The sequence below is a fragment of the Nothobranchius furzeri genome, chromosome 3 (assembly GCF_043380555.1).
Source record: "Nothobranchius furzeri strain GRZ-AD chromosome 3, NfurGRZ-RIMD1, whole genome shotgun sequence".
Classification (NCBI taxonomy): Eukaryota; Metazoa; Chordata; class Actinopteri; order Cyprinodontiformes; family Nothobranchiidae; genus Nothobranchius; species Nothobranchius furzeri.
Window position 1 is genome coordinate 91,754,908 of NC_091743.1, and position 18,271 is coordinate 91,773,178.

The following is an 18,271-nucleotide window of genomic DNA, read 5'->3' on the forward strand; positions in this document are numbered from 1 at the left end:
GACTGACTGCAAGTGACAATAAATATTAACATAAAGGAATCACTGGAGCCATTTTAGACTTGGGACTACTTTATGACAGAGCACAGCTGTAAGCAAACACTAAAACGTGCAGAGCAGCCCTAAAGACGCCCGCTTAAACAGATGCACACATTGTTAGTGAACCGACGATGTGATGCAGCTCCAAGTTTTCCCTTTTCTTTGAAGATTTCTGATGAATGTGCCGCTGCTCCTGGATCTGCTTTCCTGGCATCTTAATATTGCAGGAGTAACATTGTAGGCTCTCTGCAGAGCTGTTTGAAGAGTTTCCCAACCTCTGAAGACATTTAATAAGCTTCCGTGTGCTGCACATGGAACAATCTCCATGTCTCACGGCTGCAAGGGGAAGGGGGGGGGGGGGTCATTAAAGCGATTTATTTTAGATTACCAGAGGAGGAGCAGGTTCAGGCATTTGGTAAAGCTTTGTTGTTATCAGTCAGTCAGGTCTCCGTTCCTGCAGAAGGCTGTACGGATTGAGTTTGGTGCAGCGATTAAATACCACACCTCCGTCAGCTTAAACAACTTTCAGGCAACACACACACACACACACACACACACACACACACACACACACGCACACACACACACACACACGCACACACACACACACACACACACACACACACACACACACACACACACGCACACACACACACACACACACACACACACACACACGCACGCACACACACACACACACGCACACGCACACACACACACACACACACACACGCACACGCACACACACACACACACAATGGCAACAAGAGAAAAAATAAGCACATCACTTTTGTGCAGGAGAGATTAAACCTTGTGTGTTTGTGTTGCATGAAAGTTTTTTAAGCTGACAGGGATGTAGTATTTTATTTATTTATTTATTTATTTATTTAAGGACATTGTTACTCACAATGCTACTTGGATCCATTCACTTACTGTGTTTTATGCTAAGCTAAAGCTAAAGGAAGATAGCCGGGTCTGGGATGTTTGTGAACAGGCAAAGATGAACTTTTGGGTGGATTATCCCTTTATGATGATTTCTTATTGAATTGAGGAACACGCTGCTTTTATTTCTCCTCGAGTCTAAAACATTCCAGTTGTCTCTGAACCCAGAAAGGTTTTCTCTGCAGGGCTTTAGAATATCGTCCGTGTTCACTTACCAGTTTTAATCTTCATATAATTTCATATTTTAAATGATTTACTTTAGAAATGTAAAGTTTGATTGTCAGCAGGTTTAGTCTATAAAACAAAAGTTCACATTTTAAGGAGGGTAGTTGCATGTTTTGACCAGCAGGTGGCAGAGTTTAGCTTTCTGATGGTGATTAAAACTTAAAAGAGAGTAAATTAAACCTTTATTCTCTTACAGTTAGTCTAGACTACTATAAATTACATTAATCTGCATTCAGACTGTTGAGACCAGCTAATGAAGCCTGATGACTGATCCGTCAAGTGCGGGACATAAACAGAGAAGAGCTGCTACAGGAGCCTGGACGGCTGACAGGAGGTCAAAGGGCATATAAATGAGCGTTATCTGTAGACATAATGTTTGGCAACATGGAGGAAACCGTGAGTATGTTGGGAGTAGGGTTGAGAAAATGACAAAGGTATATTTTCTATAGCCTTGTCAGCCATGCCAAACCTTCCTAATGGGAAGCAAGGGCCTTGGTAATGGTTCCATTCAAATAACCCCACCCCTGAGAATTCTAACAAGCCAATCAGCGCAGAGCAGCGTACGTCAAAGACTGCAACCCTCAGTTTCTCGTAAACAATGTAGACGGAGTCTGAAGCCGAGTTTGCTGCGGCGCTTTCCTCTGTTCTAAATGACTTGAACGAATCTTTAAAACCACAACAGAAACGAAGCTTTTCTTCTAAAGAAACGTCTTTGTGCCGTCGCCAGACTCCATCTTTCACTACAGCTGGAAAATTGTCTGCTCATGGTTTATCCTCATTCTGCCGTCTTGCTCTGATTTTTACAACAGCAGGAGTTTCTCACCCTGCCACCCCATGGTTTAAGTCTTACAGGTGTTTAGTTCCAGGATGAAAACTGGTTCTGACCTCCTTTAGGACCACCTGTGGAGTCGTCTTCTCTGTGGTCCATGGAGAAAATGAAAGCTTATTTCAGCATAATCAAGCAACTGCAGCCACAAGTGTCTGAGGAGGCTAAATGCATCCTGACCCGCTACTATCAGCTGCAGCGCCAGAGCGATGGACGCAACGCTGCTCGCACAACCATCCGCATGCTGGAGAGTCTCAGCAGACTGGCAGAAGGTGAGGGTGGGCGTCCTGCTACCATGTTGTTTAAACACCAGTAACAGCTGTTTACTGCTGCTCACAACATACATGATACACATAAAGCATCAGCTGTACTATAGAACATACATAATACATGTGGAAGTATCAGCTGTACTATAGAACATACATGATACATGTGGAAGTATCAGCTGTACTATAGAACATACATGATACATGTGGAAGTATCAGCTGTACTATAGAACATACATGATACATGTGGAAGTATCAGCTGTACTATAGAACATACATGATACATGTGGAAGTAACAGCTGTACTATAGAACATACATGATACACATAAAGCATCAGCTGTACTATAGAACATACATGATACATGTGGAAGTAACAGCTGTACTATAGAACATACATGATACACATAAAGCATCAGCTGTACTATAGAACATACATGATACATGTGGAAGTAACAGCTGTACTATAGAACATACATGATACATGTGGAAGTAACAGCTGTACTATAGAACATACATGATGCATTTGGAAGTATCTGCTGTACTATAGAACATACATGATACATGTGGAAGTAACAGCTGTACTATAGAACATACATGATGCATTTGGAAGTATCTGCTGTACTATAGAACATATATGATACATGTGGAAGTATCTGCTGTCCTGTAGAACATACATGATACTGACCTCTACTGACCCTACAGCTCATGCTAGGCTGATGTTCAGAGAGATGGTCACCATAGAGGACGCGGTCACTGCTGTCTCTGTCATGGAGTGCTCCATGCAGGTAAGAGACCAAACCTTCTCACCATGAGTCAGTCGGAGTATGAAGCCCAGCCACAGTACAGATCAGAGGAGTTTTCTGTGTGCCGAGTCACCGGTGTGCCTGTGGTGGAGTTTAGGGTCCATCTAGGGAAGCAGGATTTCCGCGTGTTCTTTAGCCGGGTGTTGACGCCCGTTTACGGTTAATAGCTGATTAACTGGAAACCTTTCATGTGAGGCTTATTGCGTTCATGAATGAAATAACTAAGAAATAAAAGCTCTTTGCTTACTGATTTATGTTTCTGCACATTTTTGGTCATGTGACAAGCTAATTTCTTCTTCTGAGGTTGACCATTAAACGTATTTTGTTAGCAGCGTTTTTGCGCACTCTAGTGGCACAAAATATATTATCCCCCAGCGCAGCATAAGGACCTGAAGCAGTTAACACTATTTTACCCGGTTGGAACATTAATGGAGTAACCGGTTAAGTGTGTACATCCCTAGTTCTGTCTGATAAAAGACAGATTCTAATATTTGACAGGAACATGTATGTTCTACTCTTATTAGCATGTTAACTGGTAAAGTAACTATTGTCCTACAGAACTGTTGGTATTCTCAGCTATGTGTACTAACGCCCTTATTCAGACATAACAAAGAGTCCAACCTCTGACTTAAACAATATTAAGATATGAACGAGCATAAAAATAGCAGACTGAAACAACACCAGGGATGTTTTGAACCAGAAACTCACTTTAGTCTCGAAGATGGAGCCTCGATCACGTGTTTTCACTTAGTTTCATGTTTTACATTTTCAGTCCAGTTAAGTTCTATTTTGGTTCCAAATGTAGTCGAAGCTGGTGGCGTTTGTACGGGATTATAATCTGTTATTGATAAATGTCCAGAGGAAACGCTGCTGTAATCTGGGACAGACGAGTATGTGGCTCGGTGCTTTGATCTGACTTGATTCGCCAGGAGAGAGAGAGCTAGACAGGAGGAGCAACGCTTTCTGACACAACACCGGTCTCTTAAAGCTGGGTGTACAAATACAGGTAGAACTGGAAACGTTTTAATGTTCCTCAGCGCTCAGTCATTTATTAGCAACATCGCTAAAAAACTTTACTGCTGGTGAGAGAAGCTTTCAACCAGAGATCTGCCCAGGAAATAACCGGGAACCTCTGGAGAACAGCTTAGAACAGTTCTGGCTTCCATCTTCGTCCACGAGGACACATTCTTCTGGTTGTTTTCTCGCCGTAACTCTGAGGGTCTGTAACCATCAGGTGCGTCTCTTTCAGGGTGGAGCTCTGCTGGGAAATGTGAACGCTTTGCTCACCTCGTTTCCTGATGACCCGGTTCAGCAGTACCAAACCCAGTGCCAGATTCTGCTGGAAGGACTCAACCTGCCTCTGCTTCTTCAGACGGAGATGGACCGACTCTCCAGGTAAGTTCATTCCTGAACAATCACTAAACTCACTCACCAGGTGTCATACCACAGTGTGTGTGTGTGTGTGTGTGTGTGTGTGTGTGTGTGTGTGTGTGTGTGCGTGTGTGTGTGCGTGTGTGTGCGTGTGTGTGTGCGTGCGTGTGTGTGTGTGTGTTTGTGTGTGTGTGTGTGTGTGTGTGTGCGTGCGTGTGTGTCTGTGTGTGTGTGCGTGCGTGTGTGTGTGTGTGTGTGTGTGTGTGTGTGTGTGTGTGTGTGTGTGCGTGCGTGTGTGTCTGTGTGTGTGTGCGTGAGTGTGTGTTTGTGTGTGTGTGTGTGTGTGTGTGTGTGTGTGCGTGCGTGTGTGTCTGTGTGTGTGTGCGTGCGTGCGTGTGTGTGTGTGCGTGTGTGTGTGTGTGTGTGTGTGCGTGCGTGTGTGTGTGTGTGTGAACTTTTCTGTCCAGTGAATGGGGAAATTACAGCATGAAAAGCAATGGAGTTGCAAAAGTCTGCAAAAAAAAAAAAAAAAACGCAGCACAAGTGGTTCTCACAGACTTGACGAGGTTGGCAGGTCTGATTTTATATGTAAACAGAAGCTCCACCACGCTGACTTCCTGTCTTTTTAACTCGGCCCATCTTGTTGTAATTATGTGATGAAATGACTGTAACTTGTCTTTCAAATCAAATCGAATCTACTTTATTCATAAAGCGCTTTCACATGCCCAAAGCGGACAAACGAAGCGTGTACATCAATAAAAAAATTACAGCAATAAAACAAACATACTGTATATAACCATTAAAATACAATAAGAACTCCCAAGTACAGTTTAGCAATCCAGATCAGTCCTGTTTCCAGAATCAGATCCAGAAACATTCAAAGTGATGCTGCCCACCCAATCCCAACTTCAATGTCCAAACGCCAACGAGAACAGATGGGTTTTTAGTCGGCTTTTCAAGCTCTCAAGTGATTGGGCCTGCTTCACATCGGCCGGGATCATTCCAGAGCCTTAGTCCCAGCACTGAGAAGGCACGGCTCCCACGAGACTTCAAGCTGTACCTGGGCACAGGTAATAGTCTCTGGTCAGCTGACCTAAGGGAATGCACTGGGACATGCTGGTGGATGATGTCTGACATTTAGGTGCCCCCCAGTTTAATGCCTTGAATACACACAGGCTAACCTTAAACCTGATGTGATAGGAGACAGGGAGCCAATGCAAGGCACATAGGACTGGTGTAATATGTTCAGACCTCCTGGTACATGTTAACAACTGAGCTGCAGAGTTCTGAACTGCCTGGAGGTGTGCTATTGGAGCTTGCCTAAGCCCCGCATATAGCGAGTTGCAATAATCCAGCCAGCAGGTAACAAAGGCATGGATCACAGTTTCCAAATGACTACGTGACAGAAATGGCTTAATCTTCACTATCCGCCGGAGACGAAAATAGCAGTATCTCACGATTCCGTTTACTTGAAAATCAAATCTGAGCTCTGCGTCCAACTTTACCCCTAGGTTAGTGGCCACCGCCTTCTGATGCGGTGCCAGTATGGAAAGATCAAGCCCCTGGGCACCTCCTAGGGTCTTTGGTGGAGTAAACAGAATTACTTCAGTCTTATTTTGGTTGAAACACAAGTAGTTCTGAGCCATCCATAGCTTAATATCCTCCAGGCAGTCCAAGAAAGGTTGAATGGTGCATAACCCACCATGCCTAATTGGAAAAATAACCTGGCAATCATCAGCATATAGATGGAATGACACATCATGCTTGCGAAATAGGTCACCCAGGGGTAGGAGATATGAGAAAAATAGTGGGGCCAAAATCGATCCCTGGGGCACTCCCCAAGGCAGCTCAGCCATGTCGGAGGAACAGTCCCCCAACTTCACACAGAAACTCCTCCCTGTCAAGTAGGATCTTATCCACTGTCCCGTAATACCCACAGACCGCTCCAGCCGGTTTATTAGAATGCCATGATCAATGGCATCAAAGGCTGATGTCATGTCAAGTCCAAGAGCACCAGAACCACAGCATCACTGGAATCATTGGCTAGTAAAATGCCATCAAGGACCTTCAGCAATGCAGATTCAGTGCTATAAAAGGGTTTGAAGCCAGATTGAAACACTTCTCCAATTTCCCACTCCTGTAGAATCGACATCAGTTGGATAAACACAGCCCTCTCTGTGATCTTAGAAATGAAAGGGAGTGTAGATATAGGTCTAAACTTAGATAAGACTGTTGGGTCCAATTCTGGTTTCTTTAGCAGGGGTCGTACCACCGCCTGTTTTAGGGAAATGGGGACTTCCCCAGATATCAAGCTGCTTTTCACAATTTGCAGTACATGATCACCCACTACAGGAAAAACGTCTGTCAGTAGCCTTGCCGGGAGAACATCAGTTACCGCCCCTGTCGGCTTAAGGCTCATGACCAGATCCTCAAGCTCTGCGAAAGTTAATGATTGAAAACCTTCCAGTGCCTTTGGAACACAGAGATCTGCATAGGGGGCATGCCTAAGTGGTGGAATAGAGGCCCTTGTCACCCTTACCTTGTCCACAAAGAAATCCAAGAGATTGTTACATGACTCAGTGGAGTACTCAATCGCAAGGGGCTCATTGACATTTAAAATAGAGTCCACTGTCTTAAAAAGTATCCCAGCATTCTGAGAGTTTAAGGAGATTACGTTGGCAAAGTACTTTCCCCTTGCATCTTTCACAGCCTTCTGATAGCCAATCCAATGTACCCTTAGTAGGTCAAGCGAGCTCTGGAGCCCATCCTTTTTCCACCTCCGCTCGGCCTTCCTGCACATCCTTTTCAGTACTCGAGTACTCTCAGTTAGCCATGGCTCCTTTTTAGACTTTGGTTTCTTTACCCGTACTGGGGCTTCCATGTCAAGCGCCATGGTGCATGCCGAGTCAAAATGTATGACAAGCTCTTCTGTGGTCCAAGGCCTGTAGGCTTGCTCCACAGCCCCCATAGAAATAATAATAATAATAATAATAATAATAATAATAATAATTATTATTATTATTATTATTATTATTATTATTATTATTATTATTATTATTATTATTATTATTATTATTATATTGTCTTTAATAACAAATAAATAAAATCAGCCAAACCACAACCAAGTCAACTGGTCAGTCTGTGACGGTTGTGCAGAAGATGCTTCTAAAGTAGAGCAGAGCTGGGTCTTGTTCCCCAGCATGGTGGACAGACAGGTCTGTTCTGAATGGCTGAGATGCTAAAGCACCTGTGCTCATCTTTGGTTCAGCTCTTCACCTGGACGCGTGTCCACATCAACACACCAACCAATAAAATGAGCAGATTTAGGTGGAAATGATCCAAATAGACGTTCTGTTCATGGTCATCAAAAAGCTCACGTCAGTCAGATAAAACCAAACCAACCACATTTTTTCACAGAGAAAACCTCTAAAGGGTTCAGTTGGCCTTGTCTATTGGACAAAACTCACTCATTAAAGGTGCAGTATGTACAAATATAGAGAGAAATTTTTACAGTGAGAAAATCCCAAAAGAGAAGGAAGGTTTTACTGAAACATATTTCATATCCAGCTGGCTGTGGGGATTCCGTTTTCCTCTTTTCAAAATAAAAGGAAGGAACGACTGTTCACCCTCAGTGAGTGGGGGGTTGCCGTGTCTCCTGTGAGCTAATAATGCAGCACAGACAATTGTAAAAAGCTCCAGAGAAGTGGTAGCAGTAACCACATTTTACCACAGGATGCCATTTTTACTTCATTTCTACATAATGCACCTTTTATCTGAATACTTTCGTTTACCAGGCGGAGAAGCACCATGCCCAAGACCTTGTCCTCTGACCCAGCTGGGAACCAGCAGCAGCAGGTCATCACCACCCACTGTGAATCAGAGGGGGGTGTAACCATTGACGAGTGGACGAGTTCTCCCCCATCCAGCCTCCATCTGACCTCACCCACAATCACATCAACTCAAGACAACGTCAGCGGGAAGCCTGATAACTCGGCTGTAACCAAAGAGTCCAGTCGTCAAAAGGAAGAGCGTTTCGATCCGGTGTTTCCTAAAGTGTCTACGAGCCTGCTGGTTCTGAGTCATCAGCAGTGTGATGGAGAGGTGGGACAGGGAGGTGGGACAGAGACACCGTCAGGCCCCCTCTCAGGTAAAAGCCTCCATGTTCAGAGGGAGAACATAGCAGCAGATCCTGGTCCTGCTGTGGACCAGCGTCACAATTTATCAGCCTTTATATTCAGACCAAAGAGGATGAAACCCTCCAATGCCATCAGCACCGCCTTAAATACAGAGACCACTGTTAGTCAGGACAGCTGGGGCAAGCAGGAAACACACAAACACCAAAAGAGTTCAGTCAGCAGAGGACAACCATTAAGGCCCAACTCTGATGGTTCAGGTCAAAAAGACAAAGAGCTTCCTGAAGTTACTGTAACTGACAAAAAAACTAACTCAGGGTCCAGCACCATTCCAGGTGATATTTGTGCGCTAAGCCAGTCCTTATACCCTAAAACCTCGTCTTTGAACCCCAACACCTCGTCCTTGAACCCCAACACCTCATCCTTGAACCCCAAAACCTTGTCCTTAAACCCCAAAACCTCGTCCTTAAACCCCAAAACCTCGTCCTTAAACCCCAAAACCTCGTCCTTGAACCCCAACACCTCGTCCTTGAACCCCAACACCTCGTCTTTGAACCCCAACACCTCGTCCTTGAACCCCAACACCTTGTCCTTAAACCCCAAAATCTCGTCCTTAAACCCCAAAACCTCTTCCTTGAACCCCAACACCTCGTCCTTGAACCCCAACACCTCGTCCTTGAACCCCAACACCTCGTCTTTGAACCCCAACACCTCGTCCTTGAACCCCAACACCTCGTCCTTGAACCCCAAAACCTCGTCCTTAAACCCCAAAACCTCGTCCTTAAACCCCAAAACCTCGTCCTTGAACCCCAACACCTCGTCCTTGAACCCCAAAACCTTGTCCTTAAACCCCAAAACCTTGTCCTTAAACCCCAAAACCTCGTCCTTAAACCCCAAAACCTCGTCCTTAAACCCCAAAACCTCGTCCTTGAACCCCAACACCTCGTCCTTGAACCCCAACACCTCGTCTTTGAACCCCAACACCTCGTCCTTGAACCCCAACACCTCATCTTTGAACCCCAACACCTCGTCCTTGAACCCCAACACCTCATCTTTGAACCCCAACACCTCGTCCTTGAACCCCAACACCTTGTCCTTAAACCCCAAAATCTCGTCCTTAAACCCCAAAACCTCGTCCTTGAACCCCAACACCTCGTCCTTGAACCCCAACACCTCGTCTTTGAACCCCAACACCTCGTCCTTGAACCCCAACACCTCGTCCTTGAACCCCAAAACCTTGTCCTTAAACCCCAAAACCTTGTCCTTAAACCCCAAAACCTCGTCCTTAAACCCCAAAACCTCGTCCTTGAACCCCAACACCTCGTCCTTGAACCCCAACACCTCGTCTTTGAACACCAACACCTCGTCTTTGAACCCCAACACCTCGTCCTTGAACCCCAACAGCTCGTCTTTGAACCCCAACACCTCGTCTTTGAACCCCAACACCTCGTCCTTGAACCCCAACAGCTCGTCTTTGAACCCCAACACCTCGTCTTTGAACCCCAACACCTCATCTTTGAACCCCAACACCTCGTCCTTAAACCCCAAAACCTCTTCCTTAAACCCCAAAACCTCGTCCTTGTACCCCAAAACCTCGTCCTTGAACCCCAACACCTCGTCCTTGAACCCCAAAACCTCGTCCTTGAATCCCAACACCTCGTCCTTGAACCCCAACACCTCGTCTTTGAACCCCAACACCTCGTCTTTGAACCCCAACACCTCGTCCTTGAACCCCAACACCTCGTCTTTGAACCCCAACACCTCGTCCTTGAACCCCAACACCTCGTCTTTGAACCCCAACACCTCATCTTTGAACCCCAACACCTCGTCCTTGAACCCCAACACCTCGTCCTTGAACCCCAACACCTCGTCTTTGAACCCCAACACCTCGTCCTTGAACCCCAACACCTCATCTTTGAACCCCAACACCTCTTCCTTAAACCCCAAAACCTCGTCCTTGAACCCCAACACCTCGTCCTTGAACCCCAACACCCCGTCCTTGAACCCCAACACCTCGTCCTTGAACCCCAACACCTCGTCTTTGAACCCCAACACCTCGTCCTTGAACCCCAACACCTCGTCCTTGAACCCCAACACCTCATCTTTGAACCCCAACACCTCGTCCTTGAACCCCAACACCTCGTCTTTGAACCCCAACACCTCGTCCTTGAACCCCAACACCTCGTCTTTGAACCCCAACACCTCGTCTTTGAACCCCAACAGCTCACCTTTAAGTCCCCAGACCCCCAGCAGCAGATCACACCACATCAAAGCTGCTGTAGCTGCTTCAGCTTTTGCTAAATTGTCAAGATTCTCATTCAGTGGCACAACCAAATCAACAGCAACAGTTCAAACGGACGAGAAAAGAGGTCCACCTCAAAGAGAAAATACTGGTTCAGTAGCTAACGAAACAGCAAGTTCCTTCAGAGGAAAGCCGAGTGAAGCTTTGGACCCCGCTGGGAGGGAAAAGGATGTGCTAGCGCTGTTGCTGCCTACAGCAGGACAACCCTGTACTTCAGTGAGCTCTGTGAACCCCAGGAAGAGAAAGTGTTTTGATCTGGGGCGTCCACCAACAGGTCCCAAACATTTTCTCTCCGAGCTGTCCCTGTTTGGTTCTGCTGAGGTCTTCAATGATGTCCTCGACACGGACTGGGACCACGAGGTTCTGAAATCCTGAGCTGCTGATTGGTCTAATCAGTGCTGTGAAATGATAAAAAACAATTATGTCAAAGTCTGGTTAGTCATGAGTCGTAATTATGATGGATTACTAAACATGATGAGTCAGGATTACTCATGACTAGTAGTGATGAGTCATGATTAGATGGGATGACTCAGTTAAGGTTTCTCATGGTTAGTTATTCTAGTGGAGAGCTGAGTTATTAGCACGTTACCTACTGGTGAACTCATGTAAAATAATGATCTGTTATCACTCATAATGCTTCACCACCTTGTCTCTGTTATTTCTGCTAACAGCTTTCAGCATGAACACAATAAACCGACTTCATCTTCTGACAGACTGCTTTAGGTTGTCCTAAAGTAAAGCTAAACCCAATGTTAGGAACTTTGTTGGAGAAGCTAAACAGATTACAAAAGGGATTATTTTGTTCAACTGGAAACAGTTCGTCAGGATTATGTTAGAAAAGCTGCAAACTGATGACGTTTTTAGCGTGGGAGAAAAGCATCTGATTAATGACTCATAGCTCAAGTGAGAAGTTCACTGGTTTCATGTGAAGGTGCTGATTCAGCATTATGGTGGCCAATAAACTTCTCAAAATGCTCGTGTGCTCATGTGTTCACATCCAGCCTGGGTTTGTGGGAGTGGGGATCACAGGACCGTTCTTCAGAGGGACCCTGAAGCCTCCCCAGGCCAGCACAGAGACGTAGTTCCTCCAGCGTGTCCTGGGTCGACTTGGCAGCCTCCTTCCAGCAGAACATGTGAAAGCACCAGGAGGCGTCCTGATCAAACGCCTCAACCACCTGAGTCTCAGAAGTCCCAGCTCCCCACCCCATAAGGCTGAGCCCGGCCATCCGTGGAGTAAACTCTTCTTGGTCACTTGCTCTATTGATCTTTATCCAGAGCACATCGCCTCTGTCAGTGCGCCCCAGGGCAGCTGTGGCTACATCGTAGCTCATCACCATCAGTGGGTGAATGGATGAACGATAGACTGTAGTGTAAAGCACTTTGGAGTCCTTACTCTGAGAGGTGCTATACAAGTGCGGCTCATTTATCATTGATTTGCTTCTGTGTATGAAGTGTGCTGTATTTATAAAGCTGCTGCGTGGCCGCACAGTGGTGCAGTGGTTAGCACTGTTGCCCTGCAGCTGGACACGCGGGTTCAGATAATGGATGGATGGAACTAACGCTGCCTCGCTGTTCTCCTTCACAACGACCGGTTCTCCCGTTTCCTGACCCAGAGTTAACAAACCGCCCTTTTCCAGTCAAGAAACATATGGACCCTTTGCACCGACATGACCCTATCATGTGGGTTACCATACTGGTTTGCAAAAGCATGCTAACAGTGAGTGACGTGAGTACTAAACAAAGGGAGAAGTAGAGCCTGGAATTGTTTATATTTAAGTTGTTTTTTGCTATTTTTAGCATTCCTTCCACTATTTCAAGCCCATGTTTAGGTATCAGAAGAAGTAGTGTGCCTTGGTGGGGATCATAGAGAGTGGTTTTTACAAAAGCTAAGTGTTATTAGCTAGCTTACGAACGTTAGCTTAAGTTCTCTCTGCGACTGTTCACTGATGTAAACAAGTTGCTGACTTTGCCTAAATTCACCCCGCTGGCTATATGATATCCATCCATTTTCATTTGCTTATCCGGAGTCGGGTCGCAGGGCCAGTAGCTTAAGTCGAGAGGCCCAGACTTCCCTCTCCCCAGCCACTTGGGCCAGCTCCTCTAGAGGAATCCGAAGGCGTTCCCTGTCCAGGTGAGAGACATAGTCCCTCCAGCGTGTCCTGGGTCTCCCTTTAGGCCTCCCGGTTGGACGTGCTCGGAAAACCTCACCAGGGAGGCGTCCAGTAGGCATCCTGACCCGATGCCCGAGCCACCTCAACTGGCTCCTCTCAATACAGCGGATCTACTCCAAGCCCCTCCCGGATGACCAAGCTTCTCACCCTATCTCTAAGAGAGATGGTGTAGAAATCTGGGGAGCAACATACAAAAACTACATAACCCTTATTTATTTTACAGAAAAGAGCTCTGAGAATCATCAGTTATAGGGGCTGTAGAGATCCATCCAACCCGTTTATTAAATATAAATTACTGAAATTTCATGATTTAAAAGACTGGAAAATCATACAAACCATGTATAAAGCCAGTTTAGGTACTCTGCCAACAAACATTCAGGGGATATTTGAGAAGAGAACTAGTAATTACATATGTAATTACATACAGAAAGAAACTGATGTGTTTACAAAACCCAGATTTAGAACTAAAGTTAAGGAGTGTAATATATCTGTAAATGGTGTTAAATTATGGAATATCCTTAAAAGGGAAATTAAAAAAACTCATTTAATGTATTAAAAAAATGTACCAAATTGAGTGTACAAAATAATTATGAAAATGTAAATTAAATCAATGATCGTGATCGCTCTTGAATTTAGAACAGGAAAACGTTTTAATGAATCTCTGTGTGTGTGTGTGTGTGTGTGTGTGTGTGTGTGTGTGTGTGTGTGTGTGTGTGTGTGTGTGTGTGTGTCTGACACATGGTAATTATGTATAAATAGATTATTTCTCCTGGAAAAGGGGCAGAAATTATAAGATGTTTTCCTTCATTCTGCTCCTTTTCGTTCAAATTTGATTTTTTTTGTTATGTATTTCTTATGTAATCATACATTGGAGCAATCATATTGTAAAAAGTAATCTAGTATTTCTCTACAGTGGACAGTACCGTGTGTCCTCCGTGGTGAAATATCCACCCATCTATTAGGATTATCAATATAAACACATCACAGTCTGTCTTCATGAAATATACGACGTTATTCTTACCCGGTAAAAACAGGTTCGCTGCAAACCCGAAGATACTTTGAGGGCTGCTCGTCCGTTTCACTGATAGCTGCACCTCAGCTCCGTCCTCAGTCTCCGTCAAATTTATTAGAAAAAAAGAAGTCCGGTGACCTCACCGCCCGGGCTGCCTCTCCTCCGGACCACCCAGAGCTGCCAACACGGTAGAGCCCTGCACGGGCCTAAAATCTGAGCCCGTGTCCGAGGTAATTACCGAAGCCCGGCCGGGCCGACCCGAGGGCCTGGGGCTTCAGTGCAGGGCTCTACAACACGGGTAACGGACCTGCACACTGGTGTGGGATGGTTTTATGCATAATCTCTAGCTTATTAAACCATACAGTCACTCTGATTTTACAACCCAGACAACACAGGATCTCAGATACTTAACAAGGTTTTGCTACAAACGTCTGGCTTACATCCCATCATTTCATTCATTGTCTGTCATCCTGTATAATCATCAGTTCATTCATGCTTTTACCTGTATAATCATTAGTTCAGAAAGATCAAATATCATATTTATAACTTTATCCTGACTGTCTGAATTAATATGAAGTGTGTGTTCCCTGAATGGTCCAAAGAACCTAAGGTAATATGAAATTAAATATTCAAAGACCAATCAGACTGATCATTCATATTTATATGGAATATCACGTCTTATTGATCATTTAACAAAATTAGCTAAACCATCACACTACATCGATAATAACCTGTTTAATGAAGGCCCATCCAGCAAACACGACCTGGCCCGGCACCTGTGTTAGTGGAGTCGTGTTTCTGGACGGCTACTTTTTACTTGTACTTGTTATAAATATGTTGAAGTAGTGCTACGTTTACCCGAGTGATATACTTTCAGCAGTAATGAAACATCTGAGCTCCGTTTGTTTCCTTTGAGGTGGTAGAGATCTACGATGTCGACCGCAGAGCGATCCACGCCCCTTCAGAAGTCCATCCCTGTAAGGGACGTGTTCGGCCTTGTTCTTCATCCATCCTGCTTCAGCTGTGGCTCACCCGAGCAACACGAGGCACACACCTAAGGTGGCGCTAAGGGGGTGTGGCTGACATGCAGGTCACGTGTCTGACAAGGACAGACTAGAATCTGTGGTCCTTAGCAGCTTTCTGGTGGGCCAATCACAGCTCTATCTGGGTTTCAAACCATTAGAGCACTGCAACTGGTCCACAATAGTGAGCCAATCACAGCGCTCTATCGGCTCTTAGGCTCCCTATTCAGCTACCACACAATCTCGTTGTATAGGGAGTCCCCTTAGTGTGCTTGTTTTATTATTATTATTAATAATCATACATTTGATTTAAAAGCACCTTTCATGACTCCCAAGGACACTTCACAACAGTGGAGATAAAATCAAACACGATAAACACAAACATCTAAAACACTAAGGAGAACATTTTTAATCATTAGTTGAAAACAATGAAATTTACGGAAGAGGTGTTGAACTACTTCTGTTGCACAGGCGTCTGAATTTCACTATTAGGTAGCTATTTGGTTTAAAACACTTAAGTAATAATATTTCAATACTCATAGATGTAACTGCGTATTTAGATTAGATTTAAAATATGAACTTTTATTGGATTCACATTTAAACCTGTAGATGTTGTATTTTGATCACGAGTGACGGATGTGATCTGCATAGTTATCCATAACAATTACAACACATCATGTCACCTCATTAGTATTGAACCTTTAGTGAGACTGAAAGAACAAACTTTTAAATCCAGATGTGTATTCGGTGCAGGTGTGATGCTGTAGAGTGTCGTGTTCCTGAGGAGCACGAGGCTCGCCAGCACCTGTCCTTCAGCACACTGTGACCGTCTCCCGTGAGCTGGGGTTGGTTTGGGTGTGTTGGACTTTCTGTGAAACGGAGCCGCTGCTCCTCCTCTTCCTGTTCTTCACCTTTGAGAACATCAGGTACAACAGCTCGATGACATGGAGAACCACAGAGAAGACGGACATGGCTAACATAAAACAGATGAAGACCGTCTTCTCCGTGGGACGGCTGATGAAGCAGGCTTCTTGTTTTCTGCAGGGATATTCAGAACATGTGATCTCCAGAGGCATGACGATGAAGCCGTAGATGAGGTACTGACCCACGATGAACAGCACCTCAAACACAATCTTGAAGACCAGCTGCAGCATGTAGCTGACCAGTAAAACTCCCTTCAGCTTGACCTTGCCACTTTCATCTGAGTACTTGGGGACTTTGTCCACCCCGACCCTGTCCTTTTTCTGCTGGAGCCGCTTTCTCATCTTGTTTTCTTTGCGTATCACCAGCAGGACATGTCCCAGGTAAACCAGCGTCGGTGTGGAGACCGTGAGGATCTGGAGGACCCACAAGCGCGTGTGAGACAGAGGGAATGTTTTATTATAGCACAGATTCCTACAGCCGACACTCAAGGTGTTACAGGACATGTTGGTTTGTTCGTCTCCCCATATCTTATCGATGCCAGCAGCCAGGATAAAAATCCTGAAGAGGAACAGAAGACTCATCCATACTTTTCCAAACACAGTGGAGTGGGACTGCACCTTGTCCAGCAAATCAGAGAGGATGGACCACTGCGCCATGGCCACGCCCTACAGGAAGAAGAAAACGTCATCAGAGCCCTGACAGATCAGAGGCGTGTCCTCGACAGAACCTAAACGCCTTACAATGAGCCGTTTTCCTCAAATCAGAGTTTATTTGTGGTCCAGTCAGCTTCCACCCTTCTGTATGTGTGACACTGTTAAAGCTCAGGACACGAGGCCGTCCCCCCCACCTGTCCACAAGAGCACGGAGGTGCTCTTAAGAGGTGAGATCAGGAGCTCCATCATCAGGTGGGAGCTTAAAGGTTGGCTTATGCTTGACGCGTCCGCGAGGTCCGCACAGCTCTGCGCGGAAAAGTTGCGTCATTTTAACAACCACGCCCCTCCACCGCGTCTCCGCACGGCCCAGAATTTCCACAACGCGCACCTCGGAAAATTTCTAACCACGCGGACGGTCGGACGCGGAAAAACATGGCGGACCGGCAAGAGCTAGTATGGCAGAGGTTGGTAAATACAGACATTTGTATGATTCAGCTCTCAGAGATCACCGTGATCACCATGTTGTTAATAATTCTTGGAGAGAAATAGCTCGCACTGTCGGAAAAGACGAGGACGCTGTTAAAAATGCTGGAATGCCGTGTTGTAAACAGTAATTTCTACTTCTACTATGGTGTAGTGTTGGATGCATGCCGTAGAGCTCCATGCTGCCCCCTACAGTTTGGGAGAATATTGGCTCACCGCAGAGACGAGCCGCATGAACCATAAACGCTGCGAGTTGCGAAGCGCGTTCCAGCCGCGAGCCGCATCACCAAGCGGAAAGTGAATGCGTCAAGCATAAACCAAGCTTAAGCTGGAGCTGCTACTCCTAGTCTCCCTGCTCTGAGGGGAGTGAGGCACTGGGACACCACCCAACCTCACCGGAAGATCCTCTCCGGTCTGAAACCGCTTTGGGATGCCCCAGGAGCACGGGGCTTTGGCTTTCTTCTAGACCCGTTACTACCTTCAGACATGCAGGTGAAACAGAGCCTGGGTTGTTTACGCATGTGGACACAGAACCAGCCCAAAGATCTGAGGTTCCCTTCCCGTCAGAAGGTAAAGCCCATCATGATCAGATCTGGCCTGACGTCACCCTGAAGATCAGCCAGATGAGTCCAACATTCATGCAGACGTGTTCCCTGCTGCCTTCTAGCAGCACTAGTGGGTCAAACCCGGCACCTAACCCGGCTCCAGCACCAGATAACGCTGGGTCGTCTCACACCTGTTCTCAGACATGTTATCAGTAATAAAAAGGCGTTTTAAATCAAACTGCTTTCTAAAAACTTCATTTGTAATAAATTTGTTGCCACGTTCACATTTTCTTCAGTAAACTGTCGCCTACCTTAAAAACGAGCCTTGTTCAGCCAGCCTCTGAAGGAAGACTCTCACTTCCTCCTTATATCTGGAGTTGACTCTAAGAAACATCTGACCCCCCCCCCCCCCCCCACACACACACACACACACACACACACACACACACATATCGACATGACCACTGTCACTCCTGGGTGTGGAAATGGGCTCAAGTTCATTCATCTGGACTGGATCCAGGATCTGGACTGAACTGGTTTGTGCTGATCTGATGAA

The 18,271-nt window shown here is 45.7% G+C and overlaps 2 protein-coding genes across 2 annotated transcripts in view; one reads left to right on the plus strand and one right to left on the minus strand.

Moving 5' to 3' along the window:
• The window catches only part of mcm9 (minichromosome maintenance 9 homologous recombination repair factor), a 33,265-nt gene extending 21,384 nt beyond the window's left edge, over positions 1-11,881 (plus strand). The window contains exons 12-15 of the mRNA XM_015975482.3: positions 2,098-2,301; positions 2,999-3,081; positions 4,349-4,494; positions 8,265-11,881. Coding sequence (XP_015830968.2) covers positions 2,098-2,301; positions 2,999-3,081; positions 4,349-4,494; positions 8,265-11,280 — 3,449 coding nt within the window. The 3' untranslated portion in view covers positions 11,281-11,881. The remainder of the gene's footprint in view (positions 1-2,097; positions 2,302-2,998; positions 3,082-4,348; positions 4,495-8,264) is intronic.
• A 3,480-nt stretch (positions 11,882-15,361) lies between these two features.
• Positions 15,362-18,111, minus strand: LOC107396004 (gap junction Cx32.2 protein). The gene is made up of 2 exons (XM_054733746.1): positions 18,027-18,111; positions 15,362-16,699 (listed from the first exon to the last, which is right to left on the minus strand). Exon 2 carries the CDS (start codon positions 16,688-16,690, stop codon positions 15,923-15,925), a length of 768 nt encoding a protein of 255 aa, XP_054589721.1. The 5' UTR covers positions 16,691-16,699; positions 18,027-18,111; the 3' UTR covers positions 15,362-15,922.
• Between the last annotated feature and the right edge of the window lie 160 nt (positions 18,112-18,271).